General features: G+C 54.9%; 3 protein-coding genes across 6 annotated transcripts; all 3 read right to left on the bottom strand.

Moving 5' to 3' along the window:
* Positions 1–341: 341 nt before the first annotated feature.
* Positions 342–2,858, bottom strand: LOC102978205 (protein S100-A4). 2 transcript variants are annotated; one of them, XM_007130249.2, is made up of 3 exons: positions 2,800–2,858; positions 1,708–1,863; positions 342–640 (listed from the first exon to the last, which is right to left on the bottom strand). In XM_007130249.2, the coding sequence occupies exons 2-3, from the start codon at positions 1,846–1,848 to the stop codon at positions 476–478; spliced, it is 306 nt and encodes a 101-aa protein (XP_007130311.1). In that variant the 5' UTR covers positions 1,849–1,863; positions 2,800–2,858; the 3' UTR covers positions 342–475. The 2 variants fall into 2 exon arrangements, with proteins under 2 accessions (XP_007130311.1, XP_007130310.1); XM_007130248.4 differs by lacking the exon at positions 2,800–2,858 and adding an exon at positions 1,981–2,145.
* A 1,538-nt stretch (positions 2,859–4,396) lies between these two features.
* Positions 4,397–5,521, bottom strand: S100A3 (S100 calcium binding protein A3). Its single transcript, XM_028483797.2, is given in 3 exon segments — positions 4,397–4,905; positions 5,385–5,446; positions 5,449–5,521. Coding segments are annotated over 3 exon segments (471 nt in total). The 3' UTR covers positions 4,397–4,569.
* An 8,245-nt stretch (positions 5,522–13,766) lies between these two features.
* Positions 13,767–17,649, bottom strand: LOC102978681 (protein S100-A2). Of its 3 annotated transcripts, none has more exons than XM_028483796.2 (3): positions 17,258–17,649; positions 14,913–15,074; positions 13,767–14,019 (listed from the first exon to the last, which is right to left on the bottom strand). In XM_028483796.2, exons 2-3 carry the CDS (start codon positions 15,018–15,020, stop codon positions 13,867–13,869), a joined length of 261 nt encoding a protein of 86 aa, XP_028339597.1. In that variant the 5' UTR covers positions 15,021–15,074; positions 17,258–17,649; the 3' UTR covers positions 13,767–13,866. The 3 variants fall into 3 exon arrangements, with proteins under 3 accessions (XP_028339597.1, XP_054938283.1, XP_007131001.2); XM_055082308.1 differs by lacking the exon at positions 17,258–17,649 and adding an exon at positions 16,619–16,635; XM_007130939.3 differs by lacking the exon at positions 17,258–17,649 and adding an exon at positions 16,504–16,567.
* Between the last annotated feature and the right edge of the window lie 496 nt (positions 17,650–18,145).

Raw genomic sequence — 18,145 nt, 5'->3', positions numbered from 1 at the left:
TCAGCCCTTCCCCCTCCACCCCCAGGGCACCCACACTCCATTCTGGACCCCAACCAGGAGCAGATGTGATCTTCGATCCCATCCCAGCCTCAGACAGAGGTCCTGCCAGAGGCAAGGTTGGGGAGGTGGGATGGGTGAGTGCCCTGGCTAAGATCCTACCGTTCCAAGCCTCTGGGGGTCCCTTTCCCTGCCTTCGGCTCCACCCAGAGTCAACTCTGTCCCCCACACATGTGCACAGTCACCCACATCCGTCTCCCACCTTCTCTGGTCTGCTCTCCACTTGCCACAAAACCGCAGCTCAACTCCCAGCACCCCCAGAGTCGCTCAGACCATCAGCCTCATAGCTTTCAAGAATCTTTATTGAACTTGTTTAGTATCGTGCTCACATCTGGAGGAGCCAGTGTGAGGCGCTGTGCCCACCGCCAACAGGGAAGACCCCAGCTGGCAGGCCCCACCCCGCACATCTGAGGAGACTTCATTTCTTCCGGGGTTGCTTATCGGGGAAGCCTTCGAAGAACTCGTTGCACATCATGGCGATGCAGGACAGGAAGACGCAGTACTCCTGGAAGTCCACCTCGTTGTCCTTGTTGCTGTCTAGGTTGCTCATCAGCTTCTGGAATGCAGCTTCATCTGTCCTTTTCTGCAGGAAGAAGAGGCTGCGGGTAGGAACCAGAAGTCGGGGGGGCAGGGCGGGCGTGGGGGTGGCCAGAGCTAGGACTAGACCAGGTTTGCACCTCAAGATGGGAGCCCAGGAAGGCTTAGCCACTCCTTGGGGGGCCCAGCTTTGGACCTCTAGCCCTGGGGGCTAGGCTAGGGCTGGAGGAAGGCCATCCCTCAGGCAAAGAAGTCTTGAGTACCTGGGTACAACTGGATAAAGGGGACCACAGCATCTTCTGCCAAGGTCATTTTAAGAATCCAATTAGACAATGGTCCTGAAAGCAATGTATAAACTGCATAAAGGTTGATACAGATGGCATCTGTGACTGCTCAGGGGAAGTCTGTATGAGGTGTACGAGGGTCTCCATAACTGTGTCTTCACATCCACAAGCCAAATTGAAACTCAAAAATGGTTTGGGGTTGGGGGGATAAATTAGGAATATAGGATTAACAGATACACACTACTATATATAAAATAGATAAGCAACAAGGATTTACTGTATACCATAGGGAACTGTATTCAATATATTGTAATAACCTATAATGGAAAAGAATCTGAAAAAATATATATGTGTGTATATAACTGAATCACTTTGCTGTACACCTGAAACTAACACAACATTGTAAATTAACTATACTTCTATTTAAAAAAAGAAGACACACAATTTTCATACAATCGTAAAAAACAAAAATCGTTCATTGCTGTAGTGATGGCAGCATCGGAACGTCCTGGTTCATGGATCTCGGCTTTATACACTGACTAACTTCAGAAGTTACTTAGCCTCTCTGAGCTTCAGTTTACCTCCAGTTAAGTTGTGCAAAGCACCTGGCAGAGTCTGACCCATAGCCTACCGGCTCGTTCTCAGCCATCTTTCTGCAGAGAGCCAGGAAATGAGCAGTGGGTACTCACTGTGCTTCCAGCCCAGGCAGACAGAGCAAGCTCTCTGCCCCGACTTGCTGTCTCAGCAAGATGGCTGATCGACAGCTATAGATGCCAGCTGTAGCTAATGCTTCGCAGAAAACAGGTACCTCCCGGGCAGTATCACTCACCCCCAAGAAGCTGGGCAGCTCCCGGGTCAACAGCTCCTTTAGCTCAGACTTGTTGAGCTTGAACTTGTCACCCTCCTTGCCTGAGTACTTGTGGAAGGTGGACACCATCACATCGAGGGCCTTCTCCAGGGGGCACGCCATGCCGGCAGTCAGGATCTGGGGGCAGGGTCACAGAGACATCCTAATTTTCCCCACCCCACCCCCGGCTATGTATTCAGAATGCCCACCCTAATCCCAGCCCTCAGGGAGCCCTTGGTGAGACTCTGCTCCCACCATAGAGGCAGCCCCAAAAGTGGGGTTCGGCTCCTGGCGGATGGATATGCACAATGGGAAATCCGTGCTTGGGGCAGCGAACCACTGCAGGGCCCGGGGCACAGGCTCTGGGTTTCGGGCAGCCAGCTCCACAAGAGCGCTTTCTTCACCCCTCACTCGGTGCACTCACTCCCACGCTCAGTCCACAGCAGCCCCACCCCAGCCCATTCTTCCTCTGAGCGTTGGGCTGGGCGAGGCTGCTGGAAGCCTGCCCAGGGCCCTGTAGCGGAAAAAACCAGTGGCCTAGCGCCTAACGTGGGGAGGGGCAGGGTGAGGTGGCAGGGGCACAGATACAGGAGGGATGGGGAGGCCACCCTCCCTTGGGCCAGGCTGCTGCGTGCAGGGCAGAGCCTCCTAGGACACAACCAGACAAAAGCCCGCAGTCGCCTTCTGCCTTCACTGTGCTTCCTACACCCTGTGAGTGTGCACGCACAGGCTAGGGCAACCCAGCAAACACAAGCCAACATGCATACCCCCCAGTCACACGCACCCCAAAACATACTACAGCAACAGCACGTGCAAGCCCCAGCATCACAGGACGGCTCAGATAGCTCCCACTCAGCCAGCCACCTGCACGCTTTTTGTTTTTTCTCTCTCTTCACGCACACACGCGTGCAAGTACACACACACACATCCCGCCCCAGAGCCTCCACATCGGAATCTCACATCTGGACCCACTTAGCACATCTGGCCCCCACCAGCCTCCCCTTCTCCTGCCCCAGCCTCAGCCTGACACCCCTTGCACACCACATGCGTGCCAGTCAGGCGACCACAACTCACCAGGCCAAGAGAGAAGAAGTGCTGAGGAGAGAGGGTTGGAGAGAGAGGAAGAGTGGGGAAAGCCCAGCAGTCTGACCTATTTATACCCCTGGCAAGGCCCTGCCCATGGCAGGGGATGGGGGAGAGCGGGAGACAGCCCTCCTATCACGGGCCGATGTGGTAAAGGCCACGGGCCCCTCCACCAGCCCAGCTTGGAAACCCAGCTTCCTGCTGTGGGCAGACACACATGGACAATGGGAGAGCCCCAGTGGGCACAGGCAGGGGCCTCGGTGGGTGGGTGTGCGCAGCTCAGTTTGAGTTTTAGGGAGCTGGGGGAAGGGCAGGCTGTGCCTAGGGCATGAGGGACAGGGAGGGAGTGGTCCCACTGGGCAGCCGGCATAGAGGAAAGGGGATTCAGGGGTGGGGGGTGACAGGTGGGAGGTTGTCCTGGAATGGGGTTGCCCTGGAACACAGGGAAGGGACCCCAGGTTCGGTGCTGGGGACAGCTCACACTGCCCTTCTCCCCTCCCAAGAGGGCTTTCTACCATGCTGAGTGAGGCCCAGGACAGGAGCTGGGGGGTCTGGGAGGAGGAACAGGCTAACACCCATAGGAGGCGTTGGGACCCCCACAGACACATCCGTGGAGAAAGGACCTGGATGAGGGAGTGATGGAATGGGGAGGGGGCGTCAGGCCTCGGGTCTCAGGGATGGACTGAAGGGACCAAGAGCACATGGGAAAGAGGAGGGTGTCAGGAGGGGGACTGAGAGTTGGGGTGGGTGTCAGGAATGAAGAGGGCAGGTTGCGGTGGAAAGTTAGAGGTGATACGGCACAGAGTGGGGGAGGCAGGGGTCAGGGGAACCTCTCAAGGTAGGGTATGAGCTCAGGGATTGAGAGAGGGTCAGGAGAAGGGATGTGAAGCCCCTCAGGTGGCTGTGGCTTCAGGGAGGGGGTCGGCCTGCAGGTCCCCCCTTCCCCCTCCAATGTAGGGCACCCCCTACATCAGGGAGAAACACCCTAGTCGGACCTCAGACACCCTAATCCTATTGGTACTGCCCTCTGGGCCCCCACAGCCCCAGGCAGGGAGCAGACCCACCCCCTCCACTACGGCCCTCCCCTCCCCTCAGAACATCCTGTCCAGTGGAATGAGTTCCGTCCCCTGTCACCCTCCTTAACAGCCCAAGGGAGCTTCTTTTTTATTAAAAAATGATATTTATTTACTTATTTATTTATTTAGTCTGCGCCGGGTCTGAGTTGCGGCACGCAGGATCTAGTTCCCTGACCAGGGATCAAACCTAGGGCCCCTGCATTGGGGGTGCAGAGTCTTAACCACTGGACCACCAAGGAAGTCCCCAAGGGAGCTTCTCCTTCAGAGACCCCCCAGAGAGAGAGAGAGAGAGAGACCCACACACACCAGCCTCCCATGGACATTGTCCCCGTGTTGACCCCACCCCCTCCTGCAGGACGTTAAGACCATTTCATTTCCGCGAGGTCTGAAACGGCCCTCAGCCTCCTGTCCTCCAGTGGAAAAGGCCAGAGGGGAGTGAAGCCTCAGCGGGACTCTGTTCCCAGGCCCCAGCTGTCCTCTCAGAAGAACCAAACCGAGCCAAGGGATGCCAGTTCTTTATTAGGAGCAAAATAGGCCCTTTCCCACCGTGGTCTCCTTCCCGCACACGCTCTGCTGGGCCTTGACAGCCTTCGTCCATCATGGGCCACAGTGGGGAGTCAGCGGCTGGCTGTTCTACAGGTCACTAGCTGTGATCCCGGGGAAGGTCCCCTCACGTCTCCTGGACTCATGGGTAAAAGGGGTTAACATACCAGGGGCAAACCTGGGAGATTCTAGATGGAGGGGACAAGGGAAGGGGGAGTGGGGAGAGCTGACATGCCCAGGATGACCTCAGGGCAGAGGTGGAGCAGGTCCGGAGCAGACCCAGACCCCTACCCTCCGATGGCAGCCCTGCCCATTTCTGGGAGCAGTGGGTGTCCAGGGCGCAGTCCTTGAAGTACTCATGGCAGCAGGTGCAGAGGCAGGCAAGCAGGCACGGGTACTCCACAAAGTCCACCTTGCAATCCTCGTTGCTGTCCAGGACACTCATGAACTTATTGTGGTCACACTCCCGAAGCTCTGTCTGTGCAGGGCGGGGATGGCAGGGTGAGGAGGGCAGAACAGCCTGGTGTGCACATCCTGCTTCCCTCCCTCCCCTCCTGGGGGTCCCAGCCATCCCGACCCACCCCCTTCTGGGGGCCAACCTCAGCCTCCTTGTTCTGATCATTCACCGGTGTCAATGCCCCTCCCAAATCCTCTTCCTCAGATCATTTACGGAGCACCTACTACTTGCTACTGAGTGCCAACCCTGTGTCAGGGGTTCTTCACAGAGCTCTCACTCAGTCCTCCCAACAGGCGGGCCAGGCAGCCCTCGAGATGATCATCCTCCCACTTTACAGGTGAGGAAACTGAGATTCCTGCTGTGCCCGTCCCCCTCCCAGCATCCCCTCCCCACAGTCTAGCTTCCACCCCCTTGCTGTCCAATGCTCAGAGCTCGTCTCCAGGTGTCTCTTTGAAGAATCCGAGCAGTGCTTCCCATGGGGGCTCACCCAAGGTGCTCACTGGGGTCCAGGTGGGCAGCTCCTTCTCTAGCAGTTCCTTGAGCTCTGCCTGGCAGAGCTTTACTTGTCTCCACAGGGCCCTGAATATTCCTAGAAGGTGCACACAATAGCAGCCACCGCCTGCTCCAGAGGCGCCATCCTCACTGTCACAGAAGAACAAGGGTGTGACTCACGGCAGAGGCCGAGTCAGACCCCCTGCTCAACTCTGCCCTCCGTGCGTCCCAGGGAATGCACCCAGACCTGACTTAATCCCCTGCAGCCTTCCCACCCCACAAGCTCCCCCTCCTCTGAGCAGCCCTCCCTGACTACACCAGCCCCTCCTCATTTATTTCCCGACTGCCCCCCTATTTCTGGACAGAGGCCTCATTTGCCCAACATCACTGCAAACTCCTCAGGGAGAGGTGCCCACCCTTTACCTGCACCCCACACACTGGGGGTCCCTGAGGACTCCCTGATTCTCTCCACCTTTTCTCATCTGACGCCCAGTCCAGCTCTGTAGCACCCTCTTGAGATACAGCCCCCTGGCCCTAGAAGCCTCATCGCCCTCAGGACCCCAGAGCTCCTGCACAAGGGAGCACCCTTGCCCCATGCTCCCGGCCTCAGGCCCTTGGCGAAGCTGGACCTTCTCAGGGAGAGTCAGGTCTCAGAAGAACCTCCACCGCCTCACCACGACCATCACCATCCCTCCTGCGCTGAACTCAGGGAAGCTGCAACCAAAGGATAATCTGCCGCGACGCTCTATGCCTCTGACTAGCTGTGCAGCAGAAGATGAGACATTTACCCTGTCTGGGTCTCAGGTGCCTTATCTGTAAAATAGGGTGAATCCCACCTCACAGGCCTAGTCAGGGACCTGAACCAGTTGGTCTCTGGAGACAGCGAGCTCAGGTATGTACCAATCTGTAATCTGCCCTCCCTGAGGCCATCCCCCTGACCTCTGGGGCTCTTGAGACAGAAGGCTCTGCAGAGAGGTACCCCATTCTGTTAGAGGGGAAGCCCTTCCCAGAACTGCTCACCCACCCGCATTCCACGGGCCCCTCCCACCGCCCTTCTGGGAGATGCCTCCAGCCTGGAAAAATCCTAAGGCAGCCAGGAAGGCATGTGTTGTTTCCATGTGAGCCCAGTGACTCACTCCTGGTTCCCCCAGGGGACAGGAGTCCTGCAGCACGAGGCAGCCCAGGCCAAGGCTCTCTCCCTAATGATTTGCTCTCTGCCAGGCCCTGTAGATGGTCAGGATTGGGAGGGAAGAAGAATGGGGTTAAGTGCTGCCTGGGGTCTAACGCTTTGTGACAGCCCAGGATTGGAGTAGGGTTCCAGGTTCCCAGGAGAGGAAAGGGCCATGATCTCAGGGAATAGGGAACCTCAGAGGGGCCGAGCTGCCCTTTTGGGTTCCTGCCAGCCTGCCTGGCGCCACCGCTGTTGCTTTGTCAGAAGCTCGGTGCCTGGAGACTGGAGGGAATCCTCTCTTCCTCACAGCCCTGGCCCATCTCAACCCGTTGGCAGGAATGAAAGGTGTGGGCGAAGGGGGAGCTAACTGAGGGCAACAGCAGCATTTTAAGCCCATAGCCCTGACCCCTCCGCCAGACCTCAGCTCTGCACACCCCCTAAACCCAGGTTCCCCAACAGCCCCTCACTGTACAAGGGAACCCCTGAACCCATCATATCTGACTTCCTTCACCTCATCAGTCTCTGCTGTGGTCATGCCTCTGCCCCCAAGCCCAGGAGACAGACCCGGAGCTGCTGGACACCCAGGGCAGGACCTAGGCAACCAGCACTCACCACAGTTGTTGCTGTTTCAGCTGGAGGAGCCTAGAGACAGGGCATCCCTATTTGTAGCCTCCCAAGGAAGGAAGGGAGCAATTACGGGGGTGCCCAAGTAGGTCAAGCTGAGGATGCCCCCAGGGGCTCCCCTGCCTCCTTCCCTCGCCACCCCTATTACAGGCCCCACCCGCCCGCCTTGCCATGCACCCATCAAAGGCCCCGTCTGGGCTGCAGATACCACCACCTCGTCCTTTTCCCTCGACCCTCCCCCAGAGCTGGGACCCGGGCACAGCCTCCTACCCATCTCCTTCCAGCGTGGTTAGAGAAGACAGGTCATTCGTCACAGCCGTCCCCTATCTCTTTACCGTGAAAAGGCACCCCAGAAGAAGACAAAGTGGGGACACACTTTCGCCTCACCCCCAGAGAATCTCTCTGCCAGAGGGGATCTTGGCGTGCCCCTGGTTAAGCCCCCTCATTTACGGTGAGAGCACTGAGCCTGTGAGACACCCTCGCTGCCTGATCTCCAGATTGATGGTCCTTGGATGCTTTGGGCTGAGAACTGCTTGCCTCCCTGGGGAGATCACCAGTAGGATGTCTTTGAGACCTGGGAGGAAGGTGTGCTGCTCCTAGGGGCGCTTCCAGAAGTCTAGGCTGTGTTCTCCTGGTGCCCCCTCCTCCTCCCCTAATTCAGACTCACACCAGGGTGGCCTGGAGCTTGAGCTCCTAAGGCCTGTTTCCTGTCCTCCCTGGCTCCATTCAGCACCAAGGCCAAGTTCCTTGCACTCCCATGAGGTGGGGGTAGATTTCCTCTGGTTTTTGGCTTAAGCGTGTAGCCCTTTGGGGTCCCAGCGTTATGTGGGGTGTCCCCCTTGCCTCCCCTCCTCAAGCGAGCCCCTCCTCACTCCACACTCTGTCAAAGCCAAAGTCACTTTGGCTCAGTTTGGCCGATGCTGTCAGGGCATGAGGGGCCCCAGTGCCCCACTCACCTCCTGCAGTCTGCTTTCGCTAAGATTTTGATCCCATTCCTTATCGCCTTGTGAGCTCTTCAACGCTTTGAAAAAGATGTCTTCATTCTATCCAGCACTTTTTTTTTTTTTTTTAAGTCGGAGCTGGCACAGACCACCATGTTGCCAGAAATGGAAATCTCTTCATATCACTTCTCCCGCCCTCTTCCCTGGGCCTGAGAGACCCCTCCCCATTTCACAGAAAGAGAACCCAAGACCCAGAAGAGTGTGGGAAGGGGAAGAGGAGTCAACCCCCAGGCCTCTGAAGAAGCCCTAATACTTGTGGGGCAGCCAGAGAGCTCATGACACCTTGGCCTCGTCCCAGGCCCCCTGCACCCGAACCTCAACTGTGCCATCACCTCCCCGAAAACTCAGCCCCTGTGGGTGAGGGGAGCAAGCAGAGGGGAGGCAGAGAAAGGAGGGCTGTGATTAACCCTGTTTTATAGGCAAGGAATTATGGGGAGTAGGGGACAGAAGCAGGGGCCAGAGTGGACCAGCAATTAATTCAGTTCTAGGTCAAGCCCTTGTTCCCACCTGTGACACCCCATCTCTGCCAACAGCCACCTCCCTTAAGCAGGTCACCTCACCTCTCTGGGCCTCATTTTCCTCATCTGCCAATGACCAAGGAGAATAATGGTCATCACTTCATAGGATTGCTGTGAGGCTTAAAGGACTTTCTATGTACAAAGCTCATAGATAAATAGTGCTGGCACATGGTAAGGGCATAAATGTTAACTGAGAGGTAGGTAACATGCCCAAGTCACACAACTAATTTGTGGCAGGGTGAGAGCCATTCATTTTTCATGTGAATATTTAGAGGCAGCTATCCTAAGCATTGGAGGTACAGCCATAAACAAAACAGACAAAAGCCCAGCTCTGTGGAGAGGACCATCTAATGCACACAACAGACAGTAACAAGTAAATAAACGTATGATAGACCAGAGACATAAATGCTAGGAAGAACAATAAAGCAGGGCTAAGGGGAAAAATTGGTGGTGGGGCCTGGGGTACTTTATATGGATGGTCAGGGAAGGGCTGGGCAGCCTGCTCCCAGCCTGAGTCCTTATCCCCCAGCCTTTCATGTTTTCAAGCCTGGCCACACCTCTCTGGGATGCCTCACCTTTGTGTGCCCACTGGGAGAGGCTCCGACTGAGGTGGGGGGCAGGGAAGGCAGGAACTCACCCAGGGAGGCAACAGCTGAGGGGCGGGTGGGTGGACGGAGAGGTCTGGGTGCAGGCGCTTTGGGGCTGGAGGACCCTCGTGGGAAGAACCCTAACTGGACCCTCACTCCAAGATCCACCACCCTCTTGCCTCCACCTCGAGCATGTCCTTTACCTTGCCTGGGCCTTAATTTTTTGCCTCCAAAATGGATCTGGAAGATTCCTACCCTGAGACTCCAATGTGAAAGTGCTTTGTATCACTTGCTGGTCCTGTGGACGGTGTCAGGGCAGAGGTCTCGGAGTATAACTCAACAACCACATGCTAAGTCCCCTCGATGGGGGCAGCAGGGAGAGAACCAGGCCTTCCCCCCAGCCCCTCCCCCAGGTCATTTTGTCCAGCCTTCTGCATCCCCACAGGCTAGGGGCAGAGCTGCAGCCTTTCTCATCTTGCTTTCCCAAGTTGTTCTTACAGGGATTGGAATCTTCCTGCCCTACTGGGAGTTCTTCCCCAGCATATACCCTGAATCCCCCAAATGCACATGACAATAGCCGCCCCTCCGAGGCCCAGACAGGGAGCATCCTCCTCCTTTCCCACCCTCTGCTGTCCACACTGTCCACTTGATTCTCTACCTGGGAGTGGAGCCCAACACCCTTGGCCTCTCACCCGAGCTGCCCCACTGCAGATGTGGAGGACTGTCCCCCCCCTCTCGTCCTCTCTCCCTGCCTGTCTCCCCCACTATCACCACCATCACCTTACAAAAGCCTCTGGGAAACCACCTTGCGCCATGATAGTCAGTGTCTGGTTCTGCACCTCAGGGAGCAATAAGATGAAGTGTCCTAGAGCGTCTGGACATTCATGTGCTGTGCCAAAAGGACCTGGGCTCGAGGGACAGGGTGACACCACCCCAATCTCATAGCCCCATGGGGGTCAATGAACCTCGTCACACTGATTCATCTCCTTTCTCATCATCTGAGCCCAAGGTAGGGAGAGTGTGGGAGGGGGTATTTGATTACTCAGGCTGGAGCCAGGGAGGCCTTTGCTACAGAATTAGGGGATGGGGGTGGGGAGAGGATCTGAAATGGGATCGAGGAGAGCCTGTGGGGCTTAGACCTACAGCCTCTCCTTGGTCTTTTGAGGACCAAGTCAATGCCTGACTGCCCATTTCCCAGATGGGAGCACTGAATTAGAGGGGAGACCAAGTGACCTAAAGATGGGAGCATGGGGAGCCCTCTTTCAGTCATTCCCCTGCCTCAGAATCCACGTTTGCCTTCAGTCTCTCTTTTCTTGGAGGGTCAATAGATTGCAGGGATAGACCCAAAAGAACAGAGAGCAAAGTGACAGTAGGACACTATGGGAGGTGACATATGGATCCCTGAGGCTCTCCTCCCTGCCGCAATTCCAGGAGGAAGTGAGAGAGAATCTGGCCAGCGGGTCTTTGAACAGCACCATTTTCTGGACCCTCCTCGTCTCTGCCTCAGCAGGGAGATTTGCAGGAAGGGGCAGGATGAGGGATGGTTATTGAGACCAGCTAAGAAAGTCACGTGTTTGTTAGTCTGTCAACTATACAGAACGAAATTAGTCCCATCTGGTGCCTAGCCAGCCGGGGAAAGCTCCAGAGGCAGCCAGCCGATGCCAGTATCCACCAGCCAGAACAGCCCCAGAACCTGGAACTGAGCCCCAGCAGAAACCGGGATCCACTGTGAGCAAACAGACTACAGTTGTGCAATCACCAGCAAGTGGACCCACTTCCCCGTGGATTCAGGATTGAGACACCAAGAGCGTCTGGACTCTGCCCAGCCAGGTCCCCTTCATCTCCAAGGCTTTGGAGGAAGGGGAGGAAGGCCCAGGCTGCCACCCCCGTGTCCCATAGGGGTGAGGCCCTTTCTTACAAACTGGGTCAAGTCCCAACACTACACATTTAACCTCTCCCAGCCCCTATTTCCTCCTCCAGAAACTAATAACACAACCCTCATCCAAGTGCTATGAGGATTCAGTGAGATGATGCTAGAACAGGCCTAGCAGAGAGCCTGGCCGGAGGGAATGCTCCATGAATGGCAGATGCTGCTTCCTCTCGGTTTCCTTATCTGTAAAAAGGGCCTAATGATAGCTCTTTTGGGGGTTACCGTGAGGCTGAAGTGACAGAGAGCATGAAAGAAGTTTTGGGAACTGCTGTGGAAATGTTAATTACCACTATGATGAGTCCCTGACCTATATTCACCGGCTCCTTTTCCTATAGGATATTAAGAAAGTGGGCTTCTCTCTTTTCATTGCTAGGGCCTGCCCAGCCTTGCCTCATCAGCCCCAGTCGTGCAGTTAGAACAGTGAGAATAAGCAGTGTGTCCCAGAACCTTCTCACTCCTTTCTGTCTTTGGGGAGCTCTTTTCTGAGCTACTCTGTAAGCAGTTCCCAAGCATCAGAGCTTCCCAGGGAAGTAAGAAAAGTAAGAAAACAATTCAGAAAAATATTGTCTATTGCTTGTCTGCTATCCATCCCTCCCTTTCCTTATTATTAAAACCCTTTTTCTTTTCTTTCAAAGTGTCAACATGCCCAGCTAAAAATACCTGGTCACAGCTAGGACTAGCCATATTACATAGTTAAGGCCAAAGAGATGTAAGTAGAAATCTTTGGAGAGAGTATTTCTTGCATAATAAAAAGGCAAAGTCTCTTGAGGGAAAGTTTTCTGCACCCTATACTTCCTCTGTCTCTTAGCCTGGAATATGGACAGTGAGACCTGGAGGTAGAGCAGCCATCTTGTGATCATGAAGCAACATGCATGAGGGAAAAAGCATACATGCTGTAGATTACAGAGCAAAAAATCGGTGTCATATGACATCTCTGGGCCCCTGAACCAACCTTGAACTAACCCTGAATTGCCTGTCTCAGAGGTCTTGTTATGTAAGACAATTAAAGCCACTGTTAGTCGTGTGATCTGCAACTCAAAGCTCAATAAATTCATAAAGCAGAGTCCTCAAACAAAAGAATCTAAAATGTGGAATTGACCAAGTGGAGGAGGGAAGACAGTGAGATATGAGGACCCAGTATGTGCAGGCTGAAAGTTAAGGACGTTTGTTATGAAATGACAAAATATTTAGTCAGTTTGTCCCCTGATGTATCTTGGGATGCAGACCAAATGGAAACCTAGGTGTAGCGATAGAGGAAGTGGTAGGAAAAGCTTAGAAAATCAGCATGAGCTGGCTCCATGAATCTTTCATCAAAGACCTGAAAGAGAAAGAGACTTCTATTACAAAAACCTAAAGCAGGTGTTACTGGCTTTGGGACAAAGCCATGGGTGAAAGCTAGAAGGATCTCAAGAAGATTGCTAGTAATAATTTGAAGGGCAGTGAGGAAACTGTTACTGGAGAATTGTTACTGAAGAAAAGGCAACCCCTATTACGTAGTGGTGGAATGTCTGGAAACACTACTATCCATAGTAACGTGGAAAATAGAAAGATTACATAATGAACTCATGGATTGGCTAAGGAGATTTTTGGACAGAATACTGAAAATGCCAATTGGCTTCTTCTGGCTGCCTATGGTAAAATATGAGAAGAAAGAGATGAACTAAAGAAGGAACTCTTCAATTCTGAGTAGAATTTTGAGGAAATATAGAGGGCCCAGGACAGTCTTTCCAGGCAGCAAATGGCTCTCAAAGTAATAAATGGCCTCAGGGAAAAGATCAAATCCATGGCCCTGCCAACAAAAAGGGCCTCAGGGGTAAGATAAAGTCAAAGATGAGATCTTTCATGGAAACTTCAAAAAGATTAAAGGGCAATTCTCAGATCTCAGATAAACAACTCGGCTTCTAGGGACTTCCCTGGTGGTGCAGTGGTTAAGAATCTGCTTGCCAATGAAGTGGGACACAGGTTCAATCCCTGGTCTGGGAAGATCCCACATGCCGCGGAGCAACTAAGCCTGTGCACTACAACTACTGAGCCCGCACGCCCTACAGATCACGCGTCTCAACTACTGAGCCCGTGTGCTGCAATTACTGAAGGCCGCATGCCTAGAGCCCATGCTCCGCAACAAGGGAAGCCACTGCAATGAGAAGCCCGCGCACCACAATGAAGAGTAGCCTGCACTCACCACAACTAGAGAAAGCCCATGCACAGCAACGAAGACCCAACGCAGCCAAAAACAAAAACAAACAAATAACACCAATAAGCCTTCTAATAATTTTAGTAGTGTGTCTCTTTCAGGCAAGAGGGCCTTTAAGAATCATAAGGGCATTTTCTAACAGCTCTCTAACTCTAAGGTACAGAGGGCCAGTCTCAAAGAAATTTGTAAATATGTTTTTTTGCCTAATTAAGTGAATTATAAGTTGATAACACAGGAAGCCCACAACATTTTTAAAGGCATTATATCATCTTGGACTGAAAGGGATAGAGACAGCTCAAAACAAAAGGAGTTTTGAGTCTTTAACTGAGCCAGCCAGGTGACAGGGCATCACTGAGCAATTAAAATATTGTCAACAAGGAAAAAAGTTTACTGAGTATAAAACTAAAAAACGTAGAGAGTCCTCCTGGGCCCAAGAGACCCACAACGGGAACCACGAGCTCTACATCAGGACCGTGCTGGGGAGCCCTGGAAGAAGTCGTTGCACGTGATAGTGACGAGGGCCAGGGAGAGAGCGTACTCCTGGAAGTCCACCTCCTGGTCGCTGTTCTTATCCAGATCACCCATCATCCTCTTCAGGCCCTCCTCATCCACCTTCTTCTGAAAGTGAGAGACAGTGGGGTTATCACCAGGCTGCTCTCATGGGTCAGAGCCCAGCTCTCCCTCCACACTGGGCAGCCAGGTATGTGGTGGGCAGGGAGCCCCTGGGAGCCACTAGGAGGCCCCCTGAGTGAGGACAGAGAGAAGTGCATCAGTGGGAGTCTCCGGCTCCCCCTGCTGGGAGTGGGGAGCACCTCAGGCATTCCCTAGGCACAGGATCAGCTCTACTCCCCACAGGAGCCCAGCAAGGTGGGCATTACCCCCAGTTTGCTGAGGAGGAAACTAAAGCTTTCTGAAGCCACCACCACTCCCCATCACCAGAAAAGTGAATTCAAAAAAGGCGGACCCTTTTTCATACCAGACAAAATGAAACCAAATTAGAAAAGTGTGACCAAAACAATTTTTTTGAAGAAAGAAGGACATGCCTCATACGTTCAAAGCCTGAGACCTGACTTTGGGATTATCCAGGAGTCAGCAAGGGAAGGGCGAGGGGCAAGTTGAGAGTTGACGGCATTTCTCTGCAAAATATCTCAGGGTGCGTGTCTCAGCTGGGCTTTTCTCTCCCTACACACCTTCTTAGGTTGGCATATAAATATGGAAAATGAAAGAGAGAGAGAGAGATCACACATGAGAGCTGTGTAATCTTGAGCTGGTGTCCTCCCCTCTCTGGGCTCTGACAGCACACCCATCCTCTGGAAAGCTGCGGGGAAGAGCCAGCAATAGAGCACTCACACACGCATTCACACACGGGCCTCACTCTCACTCCATGGAGGGCTCAATCCCACCCTGGTGTCTGCGTCAGCAGGCACCCTCAAGGAAGGGAGAAGAGATTCAGCCTGTGCCCCTGCACGCACACACCAGGACCCTCCCCGTCCCAGGCCGGCCCCACTCACCCCCACAAAGCTGGGCAGCTCCTTGTGCAGAAGTTTCTTCATCTCCCCCTTACTCAGCTTGAACTTGTCACCCTCTTGGCCAGAGTACTTGTGGAAGGTGGTGACCATCACAGCCAGCACCTACTCCAGAAGACTGGACATCTTAGATCTGGGGCTGCAGGGCTGGCAAGTAATGGAGACGCCTCAGCCCAGCCTGCAGGACCCACTTCTGCCCCAAACTGCCTCTCCAAGCCCCTCTCTGAATGGGCAAGCAGGGCTGCGTCTCCCGCTCGGCCTATGGCTCCCTGGGCAGGGGCCATACCCCCACCTCACACTGCGGGCAGATGCTAGACCCTCCTCTGTATTTGGAAGGGCCTCATGTCTCCTCCCATCACACTTGGGGCCCACCCCTGAGTGCAGGGCTCCCCTCTTTGAGCATCTGTGGAAAGGAAATGACAGGGTGGCCAGAGTCCCATTTGGGATCCTCTCTGTGCAGCTCCTTCCACAGGCCAGTGGGCTCTGTGCCAGCGCTGCGGAGACGGGCATCTCCATGGGCTAGTCAGTGGGGCTCGCTGGGCTCTGGCAGTGGCCATGGCTACGGCCCAGGGGTACGAGGTTCCCCGAGGAGTCAATTCCTTCCTCTGCCAGAGGGTGTCGCTCTCCCATCTAACTGGAAGCTCCCTTGGGCAGGCTCATCTTCTCCCTCAGACTAGGGGCTCTCACCGGCTAGGGAATGTGTGTCCCCTCATACTGGAGGCCCCTGAGCAGGGGTGCTGGTTCTATGCAGACAGGGCATGGGTAGGGTGGAGGCAACTGAACACCCTCCCCACCAGGAAGCATCTTATTGGGACTGGAATTAAAGAAATTAAAAGCCCAGCACTCTGGGATCAGGGCGGAATCTAAGACCAAGGACAGACCTCAGAGGTCATTGTTTACAAGGCTCTGCCTCTGAGAATGGTCACACCACCCCAGGAGGGTTAAGCGGGGCCCAGGGTGAGGCCAGAGGAGCTGGCACCAGAAGCGAGAAGAGCCCCGGGCCCATCCTGCCAGCCCTGCTTTTGGGAGGTAGGAGAAGACAGGAAGAAGCAGTGGGCAGGAACCCAGGCGGGCCTTTGTGCTCGAGATCCCTGGCTCTTGTTCCTCAGTCCTGCTGGAATCCAGGACTTTGCAAAACAACAAAAACAAAACCCAAACAAACCCAGGATCCTCCTTTAAAGCACCCATCCCACCCTCACCAGCCCCGCCCACGCTTCATACTCCTGGGCCTAAAGCCCCAAGAAGTGCTTCTAGACTGAGCCGGACTGTGAGACCCAAGAGAGAGCCTCAGAGTAACCCCTAAACACCACAGAGGAACCTGGAAAAGGCCTCAGTCTGACACTTCACAGGAGGTCCCCCCAGATGCAGAGACCCACAGAGGCCCCAGGCCTCTTCCACCAAGGGAGCCAGAAGGAGACAGAGATCAAGACAAAGGAACAGACAGCACAAAGTAGCACAGCACTGTAAATCAGCTATGCTCCAATAAAAATTAATTTAAAAAAAAAGACAAAGGGAAAAAGGTAGAGACCCATGGGGGTCGGCCCCACCCAGCCCTCAGCAGGACAGAGGTACTCACAAGACCTGATAGCAGAGAGACACCCCAGAAGGAAAACAAAGGGCCAGGTGCCCAGAGTGGGGATTTATATGCCAGCCCCACTGGCCCCCAACATTGTATTTTAAGGAAACCAAACCTGCCCTAACCTGATCCTGCCAAAGCCTGGCCTCCTGCCACTCCCAGCCCCATCCATCCCAGAGACTGGCCAGCTGGCCAGCTCAGCTCGGGGAGAGCTCTAGGTTGGCCATGGGCAGCCCCTCCCCCAGCCCCACCCAGGCCACAGAGGGGAGTGGGAGGTGTCATGGGGAAGGGGTAGCCTGGGCCCAGGGCAAGGGGGACAGCCCCGTTTGCAGGGCCTGGTGACTCAGGCCAGGCTTTGTTCTCATGACACACGCCTGAGAGTCACAGCTCACTGGTGTGTCAGTGGCTGCAGGTACCCGCTGGGACTGCACAGGCCTGTGTATGTGTGCTGGAGAAGCCAGAAGGCAGCTGGGGGGGCATCAGGAAGAAGAGGGCAGGGGTCACCTCAGGGAATGAGGGAGACAAAGTCACTGTTTTGGTTTAATATTTATTTACTTATTTGGCTGCACCAGGTCTTAGTTGCGGCACACGGGATCTAGTTCCCTGACCAGGGATCAAACGTGGGCCTCCTGCATTAGGAGCACGGAGTCTTAGCCACTGGACCACCAGGGAAGTCCCCAAAGTTACTTTTAATAGCCGGCACCAGAATACCTTTCAATGATGTAACAAGGAAAGAGGGTGTGCTTAAACATACCTGGAAAGGCCCCCTTTGGGTAGGAGGGGGTCTGGCAGGAGGCGGGAAGGCAGTGAGAGATGGATGGAGATGGCTCTGTTATAGTCAGCTGGGGTGAGCAGCAGTCTGTGGTGTGTAAAGACGCCCCGGGAGGGTTGAAGGGAGAGGAGAAAACTTGGGCCTCCTGCAGGTTGGGAGGTGGGCAGGTGACGAGGGGCCAGACAGCTCCCCAAGCCCGGTGGCCAGGCCTGGGTGAGGCCACAGCCTCCCTCACCCCACTCCTCCAGGCCCCTCCCCAGAGAAAGGCAAACACAGAGGCCTTTCAGGACCCAGTCCAGGGAAGGGGCTTTCAGAGAAGAGCAGGCTTCACGCTGCCCCTTCCCAGGCCCCCCTCGCCTACTGCCCCAATCCAGTCCCGGCACCGCACTTCCTGTGGGCCCAGCTCCCCTCCCCCCGCCAGATGTCCACCAGCTTCTTTCCCCTCCCCCAGCACCCCTAGTCCTAGGTGACTCACCCGTGGTTCCAGGCCCAGATGCCCAGGCAGTGAGTCAGCGGCACCGCTCTCCTCTCCAAGCGCCAGGGCAGCCGCAGTCCCAGGACAGTAGGCGGAAATCCCAACCCAGCTTGGGAGCAGAGAACACTGGCACAGACACCCCTCATCAGGCCCACCCGGGGAGCTTTGGATCATGATACCACAGAGAAGCTCAGACTGAGCACCCACAGAGGATCAGACATCGAGCCAGGCTGCTGTCTTCCTGCGGGCCACCGTGGGACTTGGAGGCAACCTGAGCGGCGTAGATGAAGTCAGGCCTTGGGGCCACCAGCATCCTCTCCCACACCTTTGCAAACCACCCAGTGTCCCTCCCCACCAAGGCACTTGGGCCCCTCATGCTACCGCTCTTCCCTATC

This window comes from Physeter macrocephalus, unplaced genomic scaffold (genome assembly GCF_002837175.3).
Source record: "Physeter macrocephalus isolate SW-GA unplaced genomic scaffold, ASM283717v5 random_71, whole genome shotgun sequence".
Classification (NCBI taxonomy): domain Eukaryota; kingdom Metazoa; phylum Chordata; class Mammalia; order Artiodactyla; family Physeteridae; genus Physeter; species Physeter macrocephalus.
The sequence above is the reverse complement of the archived record's forward strand: the minus strand, read 5'-3'. Positions and strand labels throughout refer to the sequence as shown.